The sequence below is a fragment of the Lagenorhynchus albirostris genome, chromosome 9 (genome assembly GCF_949774975.1).
Source record: "Lagenorhynchus albirostris chromosome 9, mLagAlb1.1, whole genome shotgun sequence".
In the NCBI taxonomy this organism is placed as follows: domain Eukaryota; kingdom Metazoa; phylum Chordata; class Mammalia; order Artiodactyla; family Delphinidae; genus Lagenorhynchus; species Lagenorhynchus albirostris.
In genome coordinates, this window is record NC_083103.1 from 62899952 (window position 1) to 62927743 (window position 27792).

At 35.8% G+C, this 27792-nt stretch overlaps 1 protein-coding gene across 4 annotated transcripts in view; it reads left to right on the top strand.

Moving 5' to 3' along the window:
- Positions 1 to 1848: 1848 nt before the first annotated feature.
- The window catches only part of EED (embryonic ectoderm development), a 33307-nt gene continuing 7363 nt past the window's right edge, over positions 1849 to 27792 (top strand). The window contains exons 1-10 of one of the 4 annotated variants that reach the window (XM_060160175.1): positions 1849 to 2256; positions 7491 to 7643; positions 9600 to 9692; positions 12988 to 13053; positions 14351 to 14476; positions 15122 to 15203; positions 20301 to 20392; positions 22200 to 22333; positions 24853 to 24958; positions 26116 to 26190. In XM_060160175.1, the coding sequence (XP_060016158.1) occupies positions 2143 to 2256; positions 7491 to 7643; positions 9600 to 9692; positions 12988 to 13053; positions 14351 to 14476; positions 15122 to 15203; positions 20301 to 20392; positions 22200 to 22333; positions 24853 to 24958; positions 26116 to 26190 (1041 nt within the window). In that variant the 5' untranslated portion in view covers positions 1849 to 2142. The remainder of the gene's footprint in view (positions 2257 to 7490; positions 7644 to 9599; positions 9693 to 12987; positions 13054 to 14350; positions 14477 to 15121; positions 15204 to 20300; positions 20393 to 22199; positions 22334 to 24852; positions 24959 to 26115; positions 26191 to 27792) is intronic. The other 3 variants (XM_060160174.1, XM_060160172.1, XM_060160173.1) reach the window with 3 other exon arrangements.

The following is a 27792-nucleotide window of genomic DNA, read 5'->3' on the forward strand; positions in this document are numbered from 1 at the left end:
TAAAACTAAAAATTTTTTGAAATATTTTTGCTTTGTTATGGATAACATGCATGCTGAAATGCACTTTCCTTCCATATGTCATTTATCCAAATGTTCAGCACTTTTCTGATTTTATTAGTAGAAGGCGACTCCCACTGATCCCAGATACACAGAGTAATTTGGATTGGAAACGCTTTAGTTAATTATCCTTTATTTGTAGAACTATATTCACAAACATCCTTATCAACAGATAAGTGGGGTATGTTTGTCTCTGTCCGTGAAAATGTCATACCAAAGCACATCTTACTTTCTCAGTGGTGATTCCATACCAGTCTCATCTCTCTCTCACCAACTGAGGAGTGCTTAGCAGCGCCTGGCACATTAGGAGTTCAACAAACAAGGGCAATTACTATTATTAAGATATGAACTTTAATTTTTTCAGCTTCGTTATTTTTCCTGAGTCTTCATTGCAAAAACTTCTTATTCTGCCCTGCGTTTGCTTTACCTTCCCTTACTCATTCTCAACTGACTTCTCTCCTTATCCCCAAGAGTGACTTGCAATCTGCAGTTAATGAAACAGAGATAATGGTATTCTCTGTGTTAAGGCATCATGCAGAATTAGTTCTAATACACTAGAATTTTATCGTGGGTCACGCTATACTGTTTATCCAATGGGTGATGTAATGAGGTCTAAAAGACAAAAAAAATAATATCAAGTAAGTGATCAAGAAGTATTAGGTGCCTTCCTATAGCTTCATTTTTACAGATGAGGCCCAGAAATATGTTGTCACAGCTAAGTTCCAAAAAAGGGGGAGGGAGGGGGAACTGGCTTTTATTTCTTGTCATAGTTCTCCTTTTCTGGGCTATTCATTTGGTTATGTGTCTTAATCACCCATCTAACAAATCCACGAGGCTCACCCGTGTATTTGGCACCTGTCAACCGCCCAGATACGGTAACACAGCAAACATTTTGGTGAAGCATAACAGTTTGTTGCCTTCCCCTAGAATTTTATTGTATCTGGTGTGCCAAAAAATATTGTCCGTCATTTGTCTCACAGTCGCATACATGCTTGGAGATGACCATTGACTCTTAGGCCTTGTCGTTCAGGGCCTTGATAATCCTTTAACAGGTAAAAGAAGCACTCTGGAATGTAACCCATTGGAGTCAAGAATTATAATTTTAGTATATTCCTACCTAAACCCTACCCAATATTGGTACCAATTGGACGAGGATAAACATTCATCGCAATAAACATTCACTAGAATAAATATTCATCAAGAAACTAGGAGGCATTCAGGGATTATGATTTTGTAGCGTTTAGAAATCCATCCCGGACTACGGAAACCCGGTGGAAGACTACCTGGTTCACAAACAAGATTTCAAAGAGGAGGGGCTTGGAGGAGGCGGTCCGGACAACCAAGCGCGAGAATACGCCCCAGCGCATGCGCATCCATTAGCGGGTAACTCCCATTTGCTAGGTAGGGGAGGAAAGTGAGAAGCAGTCTACAATTTTAAAATCTCTCTTCGCAACCGAAAATTAGATTGTGATCAGTTCCGTGAATAATGTAAGAGCGTTATTCTCCGAGTTCAAGATTAAGGACCCTTGGCATACACCGCTAAATCAAGAGGTGACTTCTCGTCTCGTCCCCCGTCTCCTGGGACATTGATAGGCTAGCCCATTCCACAGACTTTCGAGTCCTTGCAGCGGGTCGAGGATCGAAGGATTGGGCCAATAGCGGCTGAAACGTCTTTGGAAGGAGGAAGGGGGTGAGGGGGCATCCCTCTGAGTTCCGCCTCTCCTTTTTCGAGGCGGTCGTGGGGAAGGGGGACGTACGAAATATTGCCCTCGAAAGCCAAGGATCACACCTCTCCGTGCAAACTGCCGGGAGGGCGGCGGGAAAAGGGCAAGACGGGAGTGGGGAAAGGGAAGGATCCAGGAAGCCGCGCGGGAGGGCGCGCGCGCGCGCCCCTTTTTCAGCAGTGTGGCGGGGTCGCACGCACGCCCGCCTCGGCGGCTGGGCGCGGTTTGCGACAGTGGGGGGAGTGGTGGAGGTGGCGGCGGCAGTGGCAACTTTGCGGCAAGCTCCGGACGGGCTTGCTTGACGGCGGTGTGGCGGAGGCCCCGCCCTAGGCGGCAGGAACCTGGAGGGAGGCGGAGGAATATGTCCGAGAGGGAAGTGTCTACAGCGCCGGCGGGAACAGACATGCCTGCGGCCAAGAAGCAGAAGCTGAGCAGCGACGAGAACAGCAACCCGGACCTCTCTGGAGACGAGAATGTGAGTGCAGCGCTGAGCAGTCCGGACGGGACTTTGGAGTGAAAGTTTCAAATTCTTTTTAAACTGTAGGCGCGGGGGCGGGCAGGCGGCTGTGGGGGGAGGGAGAGGTGTCACCCTCTACTCAGGAAAACGCGGGCGTGGAGGAGAACATCGAACTTGTCTCTACGGGGATTTTGAGCTGCGGCCGAGAGCGAGCGGAAACTTGACGAAGGAGAGTGGTTTTAGAGAGAGCGTGGTGGTGGAGGTCAGAGGGCTCTGAGATCTTTTTGCGTGCATGCGGAGTGTCTGGGCCTTTAGGCAGATTTTGGGAGAGTGCGAATCTGAGATTCCAGTAGTTTAAAAGGCAAGTTAGAGGTTTTTCTAAGACAGTTGGAAGGAGGGGCCAGCATGTGTTAATGGACTTTTAAAAAGGAATTTAGGGTCCGTGTCACTTGTAGACCCTTACCGACTGTCCAGGATGGGAAGATTAGCTCTTAGACGTAAGAGATTTCCGTGACTCTTTTAAAGGGGCTTTTGTGTCCGTTCCTGTCTTGTCCGTGGAGAAGGGGCGTGCCTGACAGTCGGCTTCTCTTCAGGAGGAGGAAAATTGAGAGGGTCGTCTACTGACTTGGAGGGGGAAACGACCCTTGAGGAAGGAATGAGAAGGGACAGTTACTCTTTTGTAAGTTTTCACTAAGATAAAGGGGATGACCTGGAAGATTTTAGGCCGCTGTGGTCAGGGTAGATGTCTTTAGGTGTGGGCTCGTGGCTTCGCATGTGTAAGGTGTTTTGGAATCAGATTTTTTTTTTTAACTCTTAAATGGATCTTGGTAATGCTCTAGTTCGTCCCAACAGTTGATCCCAGTGTTTTTAGGTGAGACGCCAGTAATGACCGAACTGACATTAATTTTCAGTTTCATGTTTTAAGTTTATATCCAATAAGGTCAGCAAAATGTCTTCACAGTTCACTCAACGAATTACTACTCTGAAATGTGAACCCTCCGAGGTAACAACATCTGATTATCTTTTTTAAACCTTTAAAGTGTTATAGGAAGCTGGTGTAAGTTGTTCTTTTTCTCAGTTTAGCTAGTTTTAAGAATAGATGTTGTACCTTACACACCCAGTTCCTAAGTTCTACATCACTGCATCACCGACTGAAGCATATATACGGCATGGTGTCAAGACCAGAATTTTCACTGAACAGATGGGAAAGAATTCTTTTTGCAGATAGAAGAAAGATATTTGGCAGATTGTCTGTTTGTGGGATTTGGACTTGAAATTTCTGGAAGGCTTAGGTGTTGAATGTTACTTTAAATCTGTTTTTTTCCTGTTTGTGCTTCCCAATCTTATTATATATTGGGATCTAACATTTTTGACCCTCTTCATTCCAGCCCTTGGTGTCTGTTTTATTTCCACCTCTTCTTAAATTTCTCTAGGCAGATTAGGTTAGTGACTAGGAGCACAAACTGGATCTCTTAGGTTAAAATCCCCACTCTACTGCTTACCGGTTGCTTGATCTTGAGCAAGGTGCTTGACCTAGTTGCCTTAGATTCTTATCTTAAAAATGGGGATAATAACGGTATTTACCTCATGGGATGTTTGTGAGGATTAAATGAGATAATATAGGTAAAGTGCTGAAAAGAGTGCCTGCCCCTTAGTAAGTACCATACAAGTGTTAATTACTATTACTTCTTTTGTAATCACATTGTCTAGACTTATGTTTCTGGCCCTTCCACATATTAATCAGGCAGAAATGTAATGAAAATGTCAATAACCTATTAGACTGAGGAAAATTTCAGGGAACCAAATAAATTGAAAGGTTATTTTCTTTTTACAGACCCTTAAGAGGAATGTACTCCTTGATGCATACTAAAGCTATTCAGAACTAGATGATTGGACTAAGCTGTTGTTTTGGTTCCTCCCTTTGGCTGGGACTTTTAACCTTTATTGTGCTTTGGACACCTTAATAAATCCTGTGAAACCTTCTCAGAATAATAGTTTCAAATGTATAAAATACAATATATAAGATTACAAACAAAATCAGTGATAAAATTATAAAAAAGTTACAGAATTTTAAAAAACAAATTTAAGATTTGTTTTAATAAAGTGCTTTAATATCAAGTGCTTCTTTATTAGCACATTAAGTAACTAGGTCTGCAGTGACTCTGATAGTTATGATGGGCATAGACAATTTTTGAGATCTGCAACAACTATAATGTGATATAAAAATACCTGATTTCATTGGTGAGAAAGTCACAGCTACAGTAACATTAGCATGTATGCTGCCTGCATTATAATAGAAGGAAGTAATAGATTTCACTTAAAGATAGTGAAAATTAAAATGCAACTTTAAATTTATTTATGTATTTGTTTATTTTGCCGCTTAAGTTCACAGGTCCTTTGAATTTCATCCAGGGACCCAGATCTAGGACTTAGGTTAAGGGAAGCGAGTAGAGAACTCTGTATAAAAATGAGTTCAGAAAAAGCTAACAAGGGCAGGTGGTTTTACTCTTGAGGGAGCCAAATAACGACAGGAAGGCCAAAAGCAAGTGGAGGAAAGAATGTGGTGTTTTTGAGTTGGAGTGAAGGTAGTCTGAGCGCTTGCTACGGTTAAGGTGAATCAAAGAATTGAAAGGACATTAAAATTTTTTTCAATTGAAGTATAATTGATTAATAACATTATATTATTTCAGATGCACAATATAATGATTTGATATTTGTATACATTGCAAAATGATCAGCACAATAAATCTAGTTAACATCCGACCTATTTTAAGTTTGTTTTATATGTATCTGCCATTCTATTAACTTTTTCATATGACTGCAGAGTAGTTAGTTTATGGAAGAATACTAATAGTTGTCTGGTACTGAGATCAGAAGACTGAATCTGGAGACATGTCTTTTGCTTAAGCAGCCTGTGGCAAGATTAAGGGCCAAATTACTATCCCTGTTTCCTTGTTGAGCAAATGCAGATGGTAGTGCCGTATATGTTGCATAGTACCATTCTGTATTTTGAGGAGGGGCCAAGGTGGAAGTCAGTTTGTACACATATTAGATACTTAGGAAAGGTTTGAATTTAAAGATAAAATGAAAGCATTGTGGCTGTATTTCATTTCCATTTGACTGTTTGATTTCCATTTGATCTTGATTTGCCTATTTGAGGAGATGGGTAAATTAAGTGGTTAAAAGTTTATACACATACACACACACACATACACATACATGTAATGTGCCCCAATTATTAACAATGTTTTGTGGGGCTTCTTGATTAGCAGTTGAATTTTTAGAATGGAAAGAAGAATTTTCCAGACTGGGAAGAAGCTAGTGAATAAATGTCTAACCGTTTTATCATTTCATTTCTCTAGTGTTGAAAGATAATTTTCAGAAAAAGAATAAATTTTCAGAAACATTTTATTTTACTCATATGAGGGAACTGGGCAAGTGTAAGTCAAATGGTACAAATGTATATGGATTAAAGGAATGTAGAGATGAAATTGCAAATGGAGACAAAAACTTTTCTTCAGCGTGAAAGGGAAGACATTTTGAACCTCTACCTTTGGATTATGCACAGTGTAAGAGATGTAAGATTGTTCAAAGGCAGTGAAGGGGGTTAGAATCTGATAACACGGAGGAGCGTGCAGTAGTTATATAGTTTTCCAGTGAAACACAAAATTGTTTCTACACTAGGTTTTAACTGTGTAAATACAACTGAAAGGTAGGGAGAAATAGAGATTAACAGTGATTTCAGGACTTCCCCAGTGGTCCGTTGGGTAAGAATCTGCACTTCCATTGCGGGGGTCCGGGTTTAGTTTCTGGTCAAGGAACTAGATCCCACATGCATGCCGCAACTAAGACCCCGGGCAGCCTAAATAAATAAGTAAATATATATTAAAACAACAACAACAAAAAAAACCCCAGTGATTTCAACCTAGGAACTGAACTCTAAAGTTTTACATTTCTATATCTATAAAAGCTGATTATATTTACATTAAATTACAGTCTAGATATTGAGCATTACTATGTGCCATCTATCCACTTCATTCTCTTTCACCCTGGATAACCAGTATATTTTAGAATGATTTGTGTATTTTTTTTTTAAAGCGTTCCATTTTGGTAGGAACCATTCGTTTTGAAAAACCACCCCTAAGAACTACTGTATAATACCATATAGTTTTTAAGGAATTAATATGAATTTTTAATATACTTTCTGATACTCCAGTTAATTTTTAATGTTCTGTAATATCATAAAACCAACTTTAGGAAGCAGTAATTTAAAAATAACCTCTAAGACAATGGTTCCTAATATGTGTTCTCATAGGTGTTAATAGGCACTCCATGAAAAAAAGCTTCCTCTGGAATGAATTTAGTAACTACTGCCCTAAGGTGATATAGGTTTAAATAAATCTCTTTATTCCAAGGAACACTTTGGAATATGTAATCAAAGGAGGTAGTGAAATCCTCTTCTCAGAGTAGAGGACCATTAATATAGCTTGTGGACTGGAGACAAGGTATAAGTTAGGTGAATTTTCAAGGTTTCCTGCAGTCATTTCTACATTTGGAAGGATTTTACTTTACAGTGAGTTTCTGGAGCTCTATTATATGAGTATTTTAGAGCTATGAGTCAGATTTCACTTGTATATAGCACATAACATGTAGAACCTAAAAAAATTCTAAATGGTTTAAGTGTTATAAATAAGCAGAGTTTGAATGATAATCAGGATTTTCATCTAAAGTAGGAAGCACTAACACTGTAGCCTCAAACGGCCACCCACTCCCATGCTCCAAACTGAGCAGCAGTCAAATAAATTATGAAGACATGTAGGTCAGTCAGATTTAGGAGTCATAGCTTTTGGTTTTGAATACCAGCAGCCCTAACCAGCAAGACACCATTTAGGCTCTCTAAGCAACACTTATCTAACAGTACCTTGTATGAAGAGCAGTAAAGATGAAGTGAGGCAATGTAGTAAAGTGGCTGGCACAGACCAGTGCCTTGTTATTTAAAGGCAGTATTATTCTTACCATTAGCATCATCATGGTTAGCTTTTTTGTTTATATTTTTGCTGAAATATCAAATATCCACAAATCCTAATGTGTTTGTGTTTTATTTTTATTTGGAGACAAGAATAAATTTCTTCATTTCTTGCAGGATTTATTAATTAATTCTTTTAGGCCAGTCAGTAGCTACCCAGTATGAACTCATTTCCTAAGTACAGTATTGCTGTTTCATATAATTTTTTCTGATTTGCTGCTCATAGGATGATGCTGTCAGTATAGAAAGTGGTACAAACACTGAACGCCCTGATACACCTACAAATACGCCAAACGCGCCTGGAAGGAAAAGTTGGGGGAAGGGAAAATGGAAGTCAAAGAAATGCAAATATTCTTTCAAATGTGTAAATAGTCTCAAGGTATGTACAGAAAGACACAGTCTATGTGCTGAATGATGGGCTCCAGAGTTATTTCTCAGTGATAAACATTTTATGCTCAAGATACTCTGTCAAGTTAAAAATATTATAAAATTATAATCTGAAGTTTTGTATGTAGGGCAGACTGCATAGTTATTATAATCCATTCCACATTTGTTTAGCTTTTTTTTGTTTGTTTTACATTAAATGAGTAGTACCTAGTATTGCATCTGGTTTTTCTTTACTGTTTTTATTGATTTTGAGAAATGTTACTCTTCATATTTTGGTAAAACTTAAAAGCATAAGCCACTTTCTGGTACCTGTTACTGAAAAAAACTGAATGTGACTCATTAACTTTGAGTTAGCATAAATTGAAACAGATGTCTTTGTGCAGTCTTTAAAAATTTAACTGTTTTATTTGTAATTGTTTTCAAAGAAAAAGGTAGAAACTAAAAATTTTTTTGAATATTCAATATTTGGAAAAAATAGGTTGGAGTTATTTAGATTACTACCTTCCTCAATAGTGTTTTTATTTTTAAAAGGATTACTGATATTTACTTTAAATGTTTTACATGTATTCATTTCCTGTTTTTTAAATTTGGGGGTGTTTTTCCTGTGCTGAGCAAAAATATACATTATATTATCTTACACATATGTTAGATAGATTCTTTTAAAAATATCTAAATATACTTTAAAGTCTTCGGAAAGCATAAGAAGCTATGGCTTTATGGAAATTATTTTCCTGTCTATGTAGCAAAATTCCTTGCTCAGTGTGTCAAATTATATTGTCTTAAAAGGAGGGAAATTAATCTCAGTGGTTGTTATTTTTTTTTTTCCTTCTTCTAAAGCAAAGTGTCCATTGTAGTTTCATGTTAATATTTAGGTATATTAGCCTATTTTTACGTAGTGTATCTGGAAGGTGGTTTTAACTGCCATTTGGATATTTTGATTAAATATTTCCAAAGCCTAAAGCTATGGCTTTTTGAAGGATAAGAAATAAATGTTGTTATACTTTAAAAGTGAAATCAGTGCCTTAAAGTGAATATGAAAGTTACTATTAAACACCAGGAGATTGCCAGTATAATTAAGGCTGAAAAATAACTTTGTGAACAAAACTGAATACTTGTAGCACAGGGAACTCTGCTCAATATTCTGTGGTGGCCTAAATGGGAAAAGAATTTGAAAAAGCTGCATATGTATGGCTGAATCACTTTGCTGTGCACCTGAAACTAATACAACATTGTTAATCAACTCTACTCCAATGTAAAATAAAAATTTAAAAAAACCTGAATACTTGTTTTTTGTACATCTCCTTATAGCCTCCTGGTAACTGTGAAGTTACAGCCCACTGCCTCCCCTGGCCCCCACTGTTCAAGTATTCTTGTTCATTATAAAACTTCTTGGGTTGTTTTTCTTTTAGGACCCAAATTCAAGGTTACTTAAAGTTGTTTCTATAGAACTGTAGAAAGCAGTGATTTGAATGGAGTCTGATATGCTTCACTGTACGAGGGAAATTAAACCTAATAAAGTTTAATGAGTACTGGAGAAACTACATTAACTGTTAGGTTATTTGTTATTTCAGAAAAATAAATTGTGTCCTTATGTCGTAAGGGATTAAATGCCTTTGCCACAATTACCCATTTTATTTTGATTCAGAAGCATGCAGTTGGGTTTAAGGATATAGAAGGCAACTATCAAAGTATTTTCATTGATGAGTACTTGTTACCTAACCTTTGATTTAAATCTTTAATTGTTATAAAGCTTTATCATGCACCAGTATTTTAAAATGTGAAAACTGGACTAACAGATATCTTTTAAGTGTCAAAAGTCAGTTTATGTATGATATATAAAACTGCAACTTGCATTTTGGAAAAAAGTTATAATGGGAATGGTCAGTTTAGTACCATTTTTTGGTTTCTAAAATATATTAATTTTTCTTATTTCTTGGTTATTTTATAGGAAGATCATAATCAGCCATTGTTTGGAGTTCAGTTTAACTGGCACAGTAAAGAAGGAGATCCATTAGTGTTTGCAACTGTAGGAAGCAACAGAGTGAGTGTTAAGGGGACTGTTTGGCATTTGGCTTACCAGAGTCTGGTGTTAATATAACATTGAAGTGTAATGATTTTGAAGTAAACTTTGTATAGGTGGTTTGACAATATTGTTCCTTTATGTAAAAGTGAAGCTTTCTAGAAACTGACAAAATTAAAAGTAATATTCATGACTGAAAATATATCTTAATTTCATATATACTCCCAATTGTTCATGAAACAGGTTTCTATTTACATTTTGTACTCATAAATATTTTGTTTTGAGTGGCTGAAAAAAATTGACCTTGCTTGTTAGAAGTGACTGTGATAGTTGTTTGTCAATTTAGGGTAAGAAGTCTGTTATTTCTTTTTTGTTTGTTTTTTTTTGTTATTTTTTAAAAATAATAAACATAATTAGTTGCTCTCTGTAAATGGAAGGCATAAATCCAGTGGATTTATGTAATAGTTACTGAAAATATTTTAATTATATGCAATAAACATTTGTTTTGAATTGTTTTTAGGAAGCCAGAGTATCTTGAACTGAGAGAATGCATAGAAAAAACCATGCTGGGCATGTTTTGATGTAAATGATTAAACTTTTTAGTTAAACCTGGGGCTGAAAAAGTGGATTGCACAGACTTGTTTATTTCCATTCACTTCTAAATAAATGGGAAAAAGGAAGATTCCCTAGTGCTTACCAGGGAGAATCAGGAGTTTTCTGTTAAGCTGAAATCACTTCGGAAAAATTGTCCTCCTGATAAGTCTTTACTGTATTAGCTGACATTCTGCTTATTCATTAGTACTGTACTAGGAGTTATGAGAAGTAACAGAGAAACAGATTGGCGTATTTGGAAAAAGAAAGACGGAGGAAGTTGACTACTTGGTATGGATTGACAATAAACAAAGTCACTTTCTTTACCTTTAGCACAAGAGGGTAGGGGAAGGAGGTGAATCTGAGAGGTGTTCCATAAATTGTTATTTTAATTGAGTGAAATTAAATTTATGCTTCTTTAGTAATTGTGCTAAGCTTTTTAGAGAAATAAAAGACCATGATTTTTAATGCACGCCATTTCCTATATTTGCTGTTTTAGTGTTAGTATTCTGTTCTCAATCAAACCTAACTTGGGAGTTGTCAGCTGAGTATTTTTCAAATGTCAGCATATTTCCAAGCTTTTTTCCTTTTTTATTCTGAAAGTTTGAGGATCATACAAACACACATGCATCTATTCTGGGCTAGAACTTTGCTATTCCTGTTTTCTAAAAAGTAAAATTTGGCTTTAAGTAATTTCCTGGAAGTCTTTAAGGAAGTTTTAATTAAATTTAAGGCTCTGTTGCTTTTACTGGTCATTGAAGTTCTGAAAATTTGAAACTCTATACTCAAGTTGATAACCTGGGATAACAGCTTTTTTTGGTGTTTAGCCAAATGTAGGTTGTGATATGTAGCTTGAAAACAACAATTCAGAGGGAAATTGATGTAGTTTGAAGAAGAGATTAAGGTTATTTTTTCCGAAAATTGGGAACATAATCCATTAATTCATTTGTATCCACTTTTCAGACATCAGTATAAGCCTGATTATACTTCACTAACTTCACCATCATATTAGTATAATTAGAATTAGTATAGTTTGTGCTCCAGTATGCTCATTGTAATGTTCCAGGCTTTCTAACCAAAAGAATCCCTCTTCTCATTTAAAATGACATTGAATTATACGTTACTGAATTATAAAAAGGTCTGCTGTTTGGACTTCTTTTTTTAAAAAAAGAAAGAAAATAAAGCAAAATAATCTCTTAAGACAACCTAGTTAGCATCCATATAAGGAATTTTTTTTAGAATATTAATGTAGTGATTATCTTGTTAATAGGTGATGATAGATGATTTAAAGGATCTATAGAGTTCTTATAGACTCTTATTAAGATTAATAACAGGTTATTGCTAACATGACTAAGCTGTAAGAAGAATGGAAAGAAATTTATAAAAAATTTAGTGTTATAGAGTAAGCCCTCTGTATCTGTGGGTTCCACATCCACAGATTCAACCAAGTGTGGATCAGAAATATTCAGAAAAGAAAATTCCAGAAAGTTCCAAAAAGCAGAACTGGAATTTGCTTTGTGCTGGCAACTATTTATATAGCATTTACATTGTATTAGATGTCATAGTGGTCTAGAGATGACTTAAAGTATATGGGAGGATGTGTGAGGCTATATGCGTACACTATGCCATTTTATATAAGGAACTTGAGCATCCTCAGATTTTGGTATCTGTGGGGAGTTCTGGAAGCAATCCCTGGCAGATACCAAGGGACAACTGTACATAATTGAATAAAGTGTATATATTATTAATTTTAGAATATGTGATGAAAAGGCCACTGTACATCAGAAAGTTAATATTTGATGAGCAACGTCCATGAGAAACTTATTAGGCAAATTTTAGATTTTCTTTTTTTTTAAATTTTATTTATTTATTTATTCATTTTTGGCTGTGTTGGGTCTTCGTTGCTACACTTGGGCTTTCTCTAGTTGTGACGAGGAGGGGCTATTCTTCGTTGCAGTGCGCGGGCTTCTTATTGCAGTGGCTTCTCTTGTTGCAGAGCACCGGCTCTAGGCACATGGGCTTCAGTACTTGTGGCACACGGGCTTCAGTACTTGTGGCTCACAGGCTCTAGAGCGCAGGCTCAGTAGTTGTAGTGCACGGGCTTTGTTGATCCGTGGCATGTGGGATCTTCCTGGACCAGGGCTCGAACCTGTGTCCCCTGCATTGGCAGGCGGATTCTTAACCACTGTGCCACCAGGAAAGTCCTAGATTTTCTTATATGTAATTAATAATGTTCTAAAACTATCCAAAGACTTTAAAGCTTTAAAAGAGGATAAACCACGGGAATTCCCTGATGGTCCAGTGGTTGGGACTCCCTGCCATAGGTCTGGGTTCATTCCCTGGTCAGGGAACTGGGATCCTGCAAGCCTTGTGGTGCAGCCAAAAAAAAAAAAAAAGATAAACTATAATTTTAGGGAGTAGTTATACTTTACTGTGAGGCATTCAACTTTATTTACTTGGAAGAGTTGGTGCAATTACATGGATGAGATAAAAGTTGAAAACATTGGAAATAGAAACCATTATTATTACTGTAGTATTTCATATATTCTGAAAATTATGTAATGCATTGGGCTTTATAATAGCTTCCTTAAGTTTAAAGGAGCTCTTTTAAAGCAGTAGTTTCTGTAGCATCTTTGAGATACATTTGTGACTAAAATATGTTCAAAAGCTGAAGAGTGTGTTTCTACATTTGAGATAAAATTTACTGTATTTTTGTTTTCATTAGGTTACCTTATATGAATGTCACTCACAAGGAGAAATCCGGTTGTTGCAATCTTATGTGGATGCTGATGTATCCTTTCCTGGGTTTTCCATATTGTTGGCTAAAGAAATTGACTTTCAATAAGTACCCCAAAACTTTTGGAAATTAGTTAGTTCTCTAAAGTTATATTGTCCTTTCTTAACTTTAACCAATGCTATCTTTCACTGTCACCCAAAAGATTCCTAGTATCTAGTTTTCCTGATTCCTAGAAAGCCATTGTAGGGTGGATATGAAGGAGGACAGTGTGGGTATCTGGAGATGAGCATTGGAAATCCTGTAATAGAAAATGAAAGCAGAAACTTCCTGTTTCTTTGACCTTGCTTGGAATTTTATCATTTCAGGGCAGTTATATTGGTGAACTTGGGTTAATCAGAAGCTGTGCCTGGCAGTCATACCAAGTATTTGGTCATCAAAGCCTACAGGGAAAAAATAAACATGTGCAGTTTGTTTAGGAAATACTGTAAAACATGGGTTTATAAAGAAAAAGCTTTAAAAAGCCAAAGGGTACAACAGTCAAAGCTTGGTGATAAAATTTCTTCCAGATCCATTTGAAAAAGCTAGCAAATAAGAAAAAACAGGAACATTTAGTCTTCCCTTAGGTGATAAGAAAAAAAGTAACCTGTAGCCGTACTGGGAAGGTCTCACACAGGAAAAGGTGGAAAACTGAATAGTTATTGATCTTTATCTAGAGGCACATAGAGTTACTGAGACAGAGCCAGGATCAGCAAATTACAGCCTATAGAGCTGGCCACCTGTTTTTTGTTTGTTTGTTTTTGCAGTACGAGGGCCTCTCACTGTTGTGGCCTCTCCCATTGTGGAGCACAGGCTCCGGATGCGCAGGCTCAGCGGCCATGGCTCATGGGCCCAGCCACTCCGCAGCATGTGGGATCTTCCCGGACCAGGGCACGAACCTGTGTCCCCTGCATCAGCAGGCGGACTCTCAACCACTGCACCACCAGGGAAGCCCCTGGCCACCTGTTTTGTAAATAAATTTTTATTTGGGACACAGCCATGCCCATTCATTTACACATTGGCTAAAAAGACAGGTAAATAGTTATGCAAACAGCATAACGTAAGACAGGTAAATAGTTATGCAAACAGCAAAATAGTAATCAAAACTGAGTGGAAGGACTGGATTTGTTTGATCATTTGGTATAGATTTTAGACCTAAAATCTCCATTGGTTAAACCTGGTAGTGTAAAGAAAAATGGGAACTTCTTTGTCAAAAACTTCAGCAGTTCTTTGGAGGTTTTTGTGTATAGTATTGTGATCATTGATGTGTTTACTTTTCAAAAACAAATTATATTTCTTAACTGGCATTTCCTAGGCTGATGAGAACTTTTACACTTGTGCATGGACATATGATAGCAATACAAGCCATCCTCTGCTAGCTGTAGCTGGATCTAGAGGCATAATTAGGATAATTAATCCCATAACAATGCAGTGCATAAAGGTGGGTTTTCTTGTTAAATTGTAGATCTGCTTTTTTTTTTGAATGCACACCTGCAAAAGCTTGTCATGTTGAATTTAAAACAGTCAATGTCTGTGCAATTTCTAATTTGGTTTCTACTTTGCCTATTGCTTCATTTAGACAAGTCTTTTGAGACCTTTGTCACATTTGGGTAATGCAAATTAAGGAATAAGTGGGAAAATTTTATCATTTGAACTATTTTCTTTAAATAGTTTCTGTCCTTTTGTCTTGCTTTAGTCTGAGAGGCTTTAAATGAACAATAAGAAAAGAGTGAGCTCATTTTCCAAAATCCCCTAAATAGGGGGTGTAGAGTCAAGAGCACCTTGTAAAGAACTGAAAAGTGAAGCCTTGGAAGTTGATACTAAAAAAATTTCACAAATCACATTAACCTTGGGGGTACATTAAAATCACCTGATAATCGTTTAAACCCTTGCTGTGGCTCAGAGTATCTGCAAATGGGACTTGAACATCTTTTATTTTTCCTTCAAGTTGGGTGCTTTTAATATGCAGCCAAGGTTGAGAACCACTATTTCAAGTGAAACTATTTTTCCATTCTCCTAAGATTAATGAAAAAGAATTTATTGATTTTTATATGGAAGTTGAAGAAATGTTTTAAATTTATTATAGCACTATGTTGGCCATGGAAATGCTATCAATGAGCTGAAATTCCATCCAAGAGATCCAAATCTTCTCCTGTCAGTAAGTAAAGGTAAGAGAAGCAAATGTTTCTTTAGTTCGATTATTTGGGAGTGAGTATTTTATTTTAGGGACAAACTGTTCTAAGGAAAAAAGCCAAATTTAAAAAGAAGTAAGTTTTAGAAAAATCTTAGCCTACGTTAGCATCTCCAAACCAAGAATTGGAGGGTGGGACCTTGAAATACACTGTTAACATACGATGTAAATAAAATAATTGGTACTGAGGATTAAATGTGTATTACCCTTATTTACCATATTGCATTATGATAGTTTTAGAACTTTATGTGCAATTGAATGTTCATATTAAGCTTCATTAACTTTAAGTGGCAGATCACCAAAGTTATGACATTTTTAATAGTTTGAAGGTAGTTTTGCAAATCATCTTACCATTCTTTCCAATCATGTAGTAAGAAATAATGCATCTGAAGATCGATATTGCTTTCTTTTGACTCTCTCTATGTAAAACTTTTGTTTTATAAAGGATTCCCTGTAGAATTCCTTAAAATGCTAAGTTATCCAGTGTAAGCTCTTTGAAATTTTTCCCTTATTTATAAAGAGAAAGCATTGCTTTGCTCTGTATGGCTGTGTCAGCATTATAAGTTTATTCTGGGTTCAGACAGTGCTCTTAATCATTCGTAATCATTTCTGAGCTCTCTAAAATGATTTGGGTTCCTCTTATCTCTACATTCTGTTTTCGATTGCCCTTTCTCGTTTCATTTCTACATTATTATTCTAGTCAAGTTTATTCTTTTAAACTTGTCACACTGATAACCTAACCCCCACAGTCTGCTCATATTAAAAGATGTCCTCAAATTAAAACTCTTACATGAAACATGTTTCAGTATGATTTTTCTTTAACTATCAAGGCTTGTTTGGAAATAGACACCTAAGAAGAGAGCTAATAACTTTTTCTCTTCTTTTAATAACATTAGCTGGGCTCAGGTATTCCTTTACAAGTAACATAGGCCATAATGTGTTACTTGTTCTTAATGTCACAACTTTTTAACCCTGTTCTTCCCCCACTGTGTCAGTAAGAGCATTTTTCAGACAGCTTTTCAAAATGAATAGGAATTTTTCCATAAGTAATGCTCAAGGAAGGAAAAGACAACCTATAGAAAAGGAAAAAATATTTGCAAATTATGTATCTAATAAGGGACTTGTAACAAGAGATCATACAGCTCAGTAATAAAAAGACAACCAGATTAAAAACAGCCAAAGGTTTTGAATAGACATCTTTCCAAAGAACTTGCACAAATGTCCAATAAGCACATAGAAAGGCACTCAGCATTATTAATCATTAGGGAAATGCAAATCAAAAACACAGTGATACAGGCGAATTCTATCAAACATTTAGAGAAGAGCTAACACCTATCCTTCTCATACTCTTCCAAAATATAGCAGAGGGAGGAACACTCCCAAACTCATTCTACAAGGCCACCAATCATCCTGATACCAAAACCAAAGATGTCACAACAAAAGAAAACTACAGGCCAATATCTCTGATGAACAAAGATGCAAAAATCCTCAACAAAATACTAGCAGACAGAATCCAACAGCACATTAAAAGGATTATACACCATGATCAAGTGGGGTTTATCCCAGGAATGCAAGAATTCTTCAATATACACAAATCAATCAATGTGATACACCATATTAACAAATTGAAGGAGAGAAACCATATGATAGTCTCAATAGATGCAGAAAAAGCTTTTGGGTGTGACAAAATTCAACACGCATTTATGATAAAAATTCTCCAGAAAGTGGGCATAGAGGGAACCTACCTCAACATAATAAAGGCCATATATGACAAACCCACACCCAACATCATTCTCAATGGTGAAAAACTGAAACCATTTCCTCTGAGATCAGGAACAAGATAAGGTTGCCCAGTCTCACCACTATTATTCAACATAGTTTTTGGAAGTTTTAGCCACAGCAATCAGAGAAGAAAGAAATATAAATCAGAAAAGAAGAAGTAAAACTGTCACTGTTTGCAGATGACATGATACTACTATACATAGAGAATCCTAAAGATGCTACCAGAAAACTACTAGAGCTAATCAATGCATTTGGTAGAGTAGCAGGATACATAATTAATGCACAGAAATCTCTTGCATTCCTATACACTAATGATGAAAAATCTGAAAGAGAAATTAAGGAAACACTCCCATTTACCATTGCAACAAAAAGAATAAAATACCTAGGAATAAACCTACCTAAGGAGACAAAAGAACTGTATGTGTAAAACTGTAAGACACTGATGAAAGAAAGATGACACAAACAGGTGGAGAGATATCCTATGTTCTTAGATTGGAAGAATCAATATTGTGAAAATGACTATACTACCCAAAGCAATCTACAGATTCAGTGCAATCCCTATCAAACTAACAATGGCATTTTTCACAGAACTAGAACAAAAAATTTCTCAGTTTGTATGGAAACAAAAAAGACCCCAAATAGCCAAAGCAATCTTGAGAAAGCAAACTGGAGCTGGAGGAATCAGGCTCCCTGACTTCAGATTATACTACAAAGCTACAGTAATCAAGACAGTATGGTACTGGCACAAAAACAGAAATATAGATCAATGGAACAGGATAGAAAGCCCAGAGATAAACCCACACACCTATGGTTACTTTATCTTTGATAAAGGAGGCAAGAACATACAATGGGGAAAAGACAGCCTCTTCAATAAGTGGTGCTGGGAAAACTGGGCAGCTACATGTAAAAGAATGAAATTAGAACACTGCCTAACACCATACACAAAAATAAACTCAAAATGGATTAAAGACCTAAATGTAAGGCCAGACACTATCAAGCTCTTAGAGGAAAACATAGGCAGAACACTATGACGTAAATCATAGCAAGATCCTTTTTGACCCACCTCCTAGCGAAATGGAAATAAAAACAAAAATAAACAAATGGGACCTAATGAAACAGAAGCTTTTGCACAGCAAAGGAAGCCATAAACAAGACGAAAAGACAACCCTTAGAATGGGAGAAAATATTTGCAAACGAAGTAACTTACAAAGGATTAATCTCCAAAATATCCAAGCAGCTCATGCAGCTCAATATCAAAAAAAACACAACCCAAGGGCTTCCCTGGTGGCGCAGTGGTTGAGAGTCCGCCTGCCGATGCAGGGGACATGGGTTCGTGCCCCGGTCCGGGAGGGTGCCACATGCCGCGGAGCAGCTAGGCCCGTGAGCCGTGGCTGCTGGGCCTGTGCGTCCGGAGCCTGTGCTCCGCAGTGGGAGAGGCCACAGCTGTGAGAGGCCCGCGTACTGCAAAAAAAAACAAAAACAAAAACACAACCCAATCCAAAAGTGGGCAGAAGACCTAAATAGACATTTCTCCAAAGAAGATATACAGATTGCCAACAAACACATGAAGGGATTCTCAACATCGCTAATCATTAGAGAAATGCAAGTCAAAATTACAATGAGGTATCACCTCAAACCGGTCAGTATGGCCATCATCAAAAAATCTACAAACAATAAATGCTGGAGAGGGTGTGGAGAAAAGGGAACCCTCTTGCACTGTTGGTGCGAATGTAAATTGATACAGTCACTCTGGAGAACAGTATGGAGATTTCCTAAAAAACTAAAAATAGAACTACCATATGACCCAGCAATCCCACTACTGGGCATATACCCTGAGAAAACCATAATTCAAAAAGAGTCATGTACCACAATGTTCATTGCAACACTGTTTACAATAGCCAGGACATGGAAGCAACCTAAGTGTCCATCGACAGATGAATGGATAAAGAAGATGTGGCACATATATACAATGGAATATTACTCAGCCATAAAAAGAAACGAAATTGAGTTATTTGTAGTGAGGTGGATGGACCTAGAGTCTGTCATACAAAGTGAGGTAAGTCAGAAAGAGAAAAACATACCGTTTGCTAACACATATATATGGAATCTAAAAAAAAAAATGGTTCTGATGAACCTAGAGCAGGACAGGAATAAAGAAACAGATGTAGAGAATGGACTTGAGGACACGGGGAGGGGGAAGAGTAAGCTGGGATGAAGTGGGAGAGTAGCATTGACATATGCACACTGCCAAATGTAAAATAGATAGCTAGTGGGAAGCAGCTGCAAGGCACAGGGAGATCAGCTCGGTGCTTTGCGACCACCTAGAGGGGTGGGATAAGGAGGGTGGGAGGGAGACGCAAGAGGAAGGGGATATGGGGCCATACGTATGCATATAGCTGATTCACTTTGTTTTATAGCAGAAACTAACACAACACTGAAAAGCAATTATACTCCAATAAAGATGTTAATAAAAAAAATACCACTTCACGCCTACTAGGATGACTATAATCAAAAAGACAGTAAATTGGAACCCCCCTCATCCATTGCTGGTGGGAATGTAAAATGTAAGGACATTGGAAAACAGTCTGGCAGTCCAAAAATGTTGAACATAGAATTACCACTCCTAGGTGTGTATGTCTTCAAGAGAAATGAAAATATGTCTGCACAAAAACTTGGACACAAATTGGAATCAAGAAATCATTTTTGTAGCAATGTTAATTTCCACTACTAGCACAATATATTACTGCCTCTTAGTGTTACCTATGTAATATGGCAATATTCATGTGCAGTATGGACATTGCTATATTTCAAGCTATATTTATGAGTATTGCTGTCTATTTTGTTGCTGATGTTTAGTGGAAAATTAGATTGCTCAAATTACAGTTAATAGCATGTTTGTAAGGTCTATAATACTCTAAAATTATGTCACTATGAATGTTTCAATCCTATTTTGGGATTTACTATAGAAATCTTATAATTTGTCCTCTTCAGTTTGTAAATGTGGATATGGTAGAGAGAAAAGCTAGTACCTTGTTCTATGGCATATGCAATAATCAAATTTAGGACCAGAGAAATATTTCTTTCTTATCTTGAAAGTATGAGCTCATACCTAGTTAAATCTACAGGTGATATAAATATTTTAAGTTCCTATATGGTATGGATTCCTTCTTAATCTTTACTGTGAGTAAGCTTAGTCCAAACTTTGGTAGCTTTTTCTTCTTTAAAGAGCTTTTGAAAGTCCACAGTAAATGAATGATAAAAGTTCATATTAATTTTTTTATGTCTGTACTAGATCATGCTTTACGATTATGGAATATCCAAACGGACACTCTGGTGGCAATATTTGGAGGTGTAGAAGGGCACAGAGATGAAGTTCTAAGTGCTGTAAGTTGAAAGCTACAGGGCAGTGACCTTCAGGTGTACAAAGCTGTGAACAATACCCATAGAACTCTTTCCTTATAAGAAAGCATGTGGTTTGTTTCACCTAGTCTGGCAGATAGTTATTTCATTTACTTGTGACAGAGAAGGTTTTAACTTACAGATGAAGAAGTAAAGCAAAAAGGCTCTTTGTGTTTTATCTGTACTCAGTGCCTGGATTCTCATGAACAAATACTATGAACTTGTTCTTTTCCTTTTTTAATCTAAAATCACCAAGTTAACTTTTGTTGTTTCTCAGTTATTAAAGGAAAAGGTTAACCCACTTGGCAATTAAGAAACTTTTTCATCTTTTATTTGAAATTGAAATATAAGTTACTCATTTCTAGGAAGTGTTGTTCACACTGAGTTTTAGATAACTCTTCCCTTTGATGGCATGGTGTTATCTTTATACTTATGTATTATAATTTATTGATCTATTGTAATGATATAAATGTTTTTAGTCAAGTTTCAGATTTTTATGTTATTTCAGATTTACTTGTGTTTCGTGTAGAGCTTACTTATTTAGTAGTCTTATAGCTCATTTCTTTTCTTCTTTTTTTTTTAAACTATTTAAAGGGGCACCATATTTTGAAGCATGTGACATTTTAATTGGAGGTACTAACTATTCCTATAGTTAGGGTTTGTATACTTTTGTGAGAATTATACCTACCTTAAAGGATTTTCTAGAACTTGCAACTTGGATTTTCTAGAAGTTGCAATAGCAATCTCCACCTGGTTCTATGTGTGAAAAGACTACTGTCCTTCGTTAAAGACTAATGAGAGCTCCTGGCTCTAAGGATGTCTTGTTGCTGTTGACAGTGAGGTTATTAGGAAAAGAGCAGCTACAAGACTTGTGGATTCAATAAACACCAAACCTAAAGTTCTCAGGCTGTATAAAACAATGTTCATGATTAATTTAAAGGTTGGATTAACAGAATATCTAGTTTAGTGAGGAAAATACTCTCCTTAAATAGAACTCTCTACTGTTATTTCTCTAAATGAGTGCAGGAGTCTGTATCTCTTCTCTGTAACAATAGGAGTTCACTGCTAGAAGGATTGATGTGTGAGATTTTCCTTAACACATGTATGTACCATGTGCTAAATTAAATATCATCTCTGTGCCTCAGTGTCTCATCTATGTAATGAGGTGGAATAAGGTTATAATGGATGATCTGTTAGGAGCTTAGTAAAAATTAGTAAACAGCAAATGAAAAAGTTTAAATATGGTATTTCCTTTTTTAGACATTTTTTCCTTTATTCTTTTAAAAAGTGAACTCTAAAACCAAGGTACCTGAAGTCTTGTGACTTAGGTGTATAAATAAAGTAAAATTTCAATTGTTTAAGGACTCATAATTTCACATACAGATGTCAGTTTCATTGCTTGATCAGGGTTAGACAAAGAAAAGTAACATAACCATTTAGGTTTTTGTGTCATAGAATAATTGTTTTACCTCATCATTCGATTCACCTTCAAAATCAAGCAAAGGAAATATTTGAATAAAGATAATTGAATAGATAAAATTAAATTCAGTTTACTTTTTTGCCTTCCGTATTGTATAAGCTCATATACTGTGGTGGTGACACATCAGTTAAAATAAATCTCAAAAGCAGTAAAAACTTTGTGGCTTATGGCCTACATATATGAAACCCAAAATGTTAGTATGGTGGTTTGAAACACAATTTTCACAATACTGGACATCAGATGAAAATTAGATAGCATAATTTGGGGAAATAATTTATATATTTAATTTAAGCTTTTCTGTTTTACATACAGGATTATGATCTTTTGGGTGAAAAAATAATGTCCTGTGGTATGGATCACTCTCTTAAACTTTGGAGGATCAATTCAAAGAGAATGATGAATGCAATTAAGGAATCTTATGATTATAATCCAAATAAAACTAACAGGTAACAATTGTAGTGCTTAAAACAATTTGCTATCTCATGCTGTTGAATAGCGTTTCACTTTTTCCAAAATTATTGTATAAGTCTCCAACACTGATTTTAGAATCCCCTTTTAATAACTTTAAGGTATAACTTACATGCCATAAAATTCACTGATTTTAAATGGAAGGCCTTTATTTTTGTCTATATGTTTGTGGCTTATTTTTCAAAATCCCTTTCAGTTGTATTTTTATCTTAATTTAGTAGCACATTTCACTTATTTTTATTTAGGTATGCATGTGCTAATGTAATTAGCACTGCTTGTCAATACTGTAAGTTCTAATTCAAGACAGTAAATAATAATTTTATTTTTATTTTTCACTCATAATGAAAGAGCTTTATTTTCAGTCCTTAAATTTCATATGCCTTGAAACTATTATATTGATTATGTTTCTAAGAAAATAAATTATTTGAAAACTCACACATCGGTGGAAGATGATTGTATAAACAGAAGAAGTAAATCATAATTTTAAATGGGGTTCTTAGCTTTAATTCATGATAAAATAATGCTTTCCTTTAAGTGATACTCACTTCATTAAATGGAGAAAATTCAAAAGCAGGAGCTTTGAACCAAGGGGAGGGACTAGCTGTGGGAACTTGGCAGTTTTCTTAGTATATTTTTGAAAAACCTCAACTCTTAATTCATTTACTATCTTTTTCAGAATCTTATCAAGCTATTATTAACACTTTCACTGTGACTATCATATGTTTGTAAATGTTAACTTTGTTTGCACTTTTCATTTTAGCAGAGTTAATTTTCTGGTTATCAAGCCAGATTATTAATAGATTGGTAGTTGAATTTGTAATTATCAGTAAATATTTTAATAGACATGCATCAGATCTCAAGCCTCTAAGAATTAGTATGACTTTCGATTTTTATTTTAAAACACCAGGGCTTAGTATAATATTCAGTTTATGTTTTTATATTTTCTAGAGCTCTGAAGTAAATAGAAGTTATACTTTACAGCTTACAGAAAATAGGAGTGAATTATGCTGGTCTTCTTGAGAGAGGTTTAACCATAGATTATAATACATATTTGGCTGAAAAGTAATTAATAAAATTATAGCAGTTAAGAATTTATATCAGATCATTAGTAGCATTTTAATGTTTTAATAAAGAAAAAATCCAGGAGTTCCCTTGTGGCCTGGTGGTTAGGATTCCAGGCTTTCACTGTTGTGGCCTAGGTTCAATCCCTGGTTGAGGAACTGAGATCCTGCAAACCGCAAAAAAAAAAAAAAGAAAAAAAGAAAAGAAAAGATCCTAGAATTTGAATTGGAAAGAGTATTTGAAATGATTCAGCCCAACATCCTTTTTACATATGAGGGAAAAGCAAAGAGAGGACATGTGAGTTGCCCAAGACACAACTAATTCATGGTATATGATACTTCTGCAGTTACTTCAGTTTAAAAACTGAATCAGGGGCTTCCCTGGTGGCGCAGTGGTTGAGAATCTGCCTGCCAATGCAGGGGACACGGGTTTGAGAACTGGTCCGGGAGGATCCCACATGCCGTGGAGCAAGTAAGCCCGTGAGCCACAACAGCTGAGCCTGCACTCTAGAGCCCACGAGCCACAACTGCTGAGCCCGTGTGCCACAATGCCTGATGCCCACACACCTAGAGCCCGTGCTCCGCAACAAAAGGAGCCACCACAATGAGAAGCCCATGCACTGCAATGAAGAGTAGCCTCTGCTCATCGCAACCAGAGAAGAGCCCGCGTACAGCAGCGAAGACCCAATGCAGCCAAAAATAAAATAAAAATAAATAAATAAATAAAACTGAATCACTTACTAGATTAGAAATATTAGGTATACATTTAATTAACTTCAGAATTGGTAGCAACTTCTCTAGTTTATGGTCTCACAAATATCTTTAAGGAAAAGTTGCGCCATATTTTACTTTTCTAAATACAGGAGAAGTTCTAACTAATAAATGTCAAATTATTGTCAGATATCATCTTCAGAAATTGTTCTAGGAAGGATTCTCACCTAACTTTACCTTTAGCAGACTTTGAAATGATGTCATTGTTCCTAAAGATAATTACCTTTTGAAATAATCTAGATGTGTTTACTTTCATAGACCATTAATGCTTAATTTTAAAGGATTGAGTAGGTAGCTTAGTATTTTCTATGAGAAATTTTCAGCTCTGTAATCAAGTGTCTTTGGTTATTGGTTAGATAGCCAGAATTGAAGTGATTAATTTTGGCCTATATGTAGTAAGGCAGGAAGCTGCAATTTTTATAAATGAAATTTCATAGGATGAATACAAAATTCAGTTGAGAGCTAATAATGGAGTAAATGTAGAAACAAAAATGAAATGAGATTTTAGTTCTGAGTAAACAGATAAGAAGGTATTTAGTTTTGTAGAAACACAGAAGAATTAGTATTCATATATTTTATTTTTCAAAGTTTTATAAATCCAAAAAGGAAAATTAGTGAGCTTTTGCTACACGTTTTTCTCTTAACTTTTGATATTTCCATTTCAGGCCATTTATTTCTCAGAAAATTCATTTTCCTGACTTTTCTACCAGAGACATACATAGAAATTATGTCGATTGTGTGCGATGGTTAGGTGATTTGATACTTTCCAAGGTATGGTAACTGCTGTTAAGCTGTATTTCCATTGTTTGTGTGAGTTGGAACTTTGCAGGGAGCACAGTTTTTTATGCAGTTGGTAAATTGGATAACAGATGGGAAATTGCTTTTTTTTTTAAGTCTTATGATAACTTTGAAAGATTTGGAAATTTGTTTTAGGCATAAAACATCCTGATGAATTATAATTTGTGTTCCAATAAGATGAAAAATGTTACCTTGCAAGTTGATACTGTTCTCTGATATCCAGTGTTATTGTAAAATAACCAATATCTAAAGCCAGTAGTGTGGTTGTTTTTTGTTGTTGTTGTTTTTAATGTTTGTGTTCATTTCAGTAAACTTACATGTACAAAAACGGATGGAGTTGGTTCATGGGATGTAGTTTGCCAACCCCTGCTCTAGTATGTTGATACATATGTTTATATATATATTTTTTACTGATAATTTAGAGAAGTTGGTGGTGATGTCATCTGAACATTTAGGATTGTCAAATTTGGAGAAACTGCTATCTAGTTTCTTTTCTTGATACAGGTTTCAGGGCATTTCACATTTTCTTGGGCAGAGCCTGATTTATTTTTTCCTTGGCCATGAGGGTATAGTTTTACCTTTCTATTTTTTAACTTTTGATTTTGAAATTAGATTCACAGGAAGTTTCAAAGACAGTTCAGAGAGGTCCCATATTGCCCTTCACCCAATTTCCCCCATTGGTTATTACATCTTACATAGCTATAATACAATATCAAATCCAGGAAATTGACATTGTACAATGTGCGTGTGTAGTTCTATGTCATTTTATCACATGTGATTTTGTCATTCCAAGAATGTTATGGTATGGGACCTTTTAAGATTTTTTTTTTCACTCAGTGTAATGCCATCCAAGTTGTTGTGTGTATCAATAGGTCTTTTTACTGCTGAGTAGTATCCCATGGAATGGGTGTACCACAGTTTATTTAACCTTATGCATCTATTGTAGGACATTTTGATCCTTTCTAGTTTGGGCCTATTACAAATAAAGCTGCTATTGAACAATCGTGTATAGGTTTTTGTGTGGACTTACTTAAGTTTTCACTTCTCTAGGATAAATGCCTAGAAGAGCAATTGCTAGGTCATGGTTAAGTTCGTTTAGTTTTTTAAGAACCTGCCAAACTATTTTCCAGAGTGGCCGTGCCATTTTACATTCCCACCAGCAATGTATGAAAGATCCAGTGTCTTCGAATCTTCGCCGGCATTTGGTATTGTCACTATTTTTTATTTTAGCTGTTCTGATAGGTGTGTAGTGATACATCATCGTGGTCTTAATTTGCATTTCCCTGATGGTTAGTGGTGTTGAACATCTTTTTCATGTGCTTATTTACCATCCATATATCCTTTCAATGATGTCTCTTCATATCTTCTCATTTTCTGATTGGATTGGTTTTTGTTTTGTTTTGTTTTTTACTGTGTTGAGTTTTGAGAGTTCTTCATATATTCTAAATATAAATCCTATGTCAGATAAATAGTTTGCAAATATTTTCTTCCAGTCTGTAGCTTGTCTTTTCATCCTCTTAACAGGGTCTTCTACAAATGTTTTTAATTTTGATAAAGTTCAATTAATTTATTGATTTTTTAAAAAAATTATTATTTTATGGATCATGCTTTTGATATTGTGTTTAAACGCTCTTCACTGAGCCCTAGGTCCTAAAGATTTTCTCCTGTGTTTCCTTCAAAAAGTATTGTAATGGTTTATGTTAAATTTAATGGTCCATTTTAAGTTAATTTTTATATGAGGTTTAGGTAGAAAGTTCATTTTTTGCCTATAGTTATCCAGTTGTTCCAGCTCCATTTGTTGAAAGCCTATCTTTCCTCCTTTGAATTGCTTTTGTACTTTTTTCAAAATTGTTTGGCCATACTTGTATGAGGCTGATTCTGGTTTTTCTATTCTTTTCCCTCTACCAGTACTACATACACAGGCTCGGTTACTCTAGCTCTATAATTAGTCTTGGAGTTGGTAGAGTGATTTCTTCCACTTTATTCTTTTTCAATATTATTTTAGCTATTCTAGTTGCTTTGTCTTTCCATATAAATTTTAGAATAATCTTGTCTACATTTACTAAAAATCTCGCTGGGCTTTTTTTGGGGGGTGGGGAGATTTTGATTGGAATTGTGTTAAACCTGTATATCAGTTTGGTGGGGAATTAATATCTTTACTCTGCTTAGTCTTCTGGTCCTTGACTATGGTATGTCTCTCCATTTAGAGTGACTGTAATAAATGGTATTTCTGATTTCCATTTCTTTGTGTTCATTGCTAGTAGATAGAAATAAATTGATTTTTGTGTATTAATCTTGAATCCTTCAATCTGTTTGAACTACTTATAGTTCAGGAAGGTTTTTGTTTGTTTGTTTTTGGTTAATTACATGGGATTTTCTACATAGATCATAATTTCATCTGCAAATAAGGACAGTTTTTATATCTTCCTTTCTGAACTGTATTTTTCTTAATTTCCTTTCCTTGTCTTATTTCACTGGTAAGCTTCTAGTCCTGTGTTGAATAGCTGTGTTAAGAGCAGACATCCTAGGCTTGTTTCTGATGTTAAAGGGGAAAAGAATTCAGTCTTTCACAATTTTGTAGATGTTCTTTATCAAGTTGAGAGCTTTCCTTCTGCCTAATTTTTTCAGAGTTTTATCATGAATGGGTGTTAAATTTTGTCAAATGCTTCTTCTGCATCAACTGATATGATCACTGGTTTTTCTTTTTTAGCCTGTTAATGCAGTGGATTGCACTGATTGTTTCTGAATATTGTATCACTGGAATAAGCTTACTTGGTCTTGCTGTATCATTCTTTTTATATGTTACT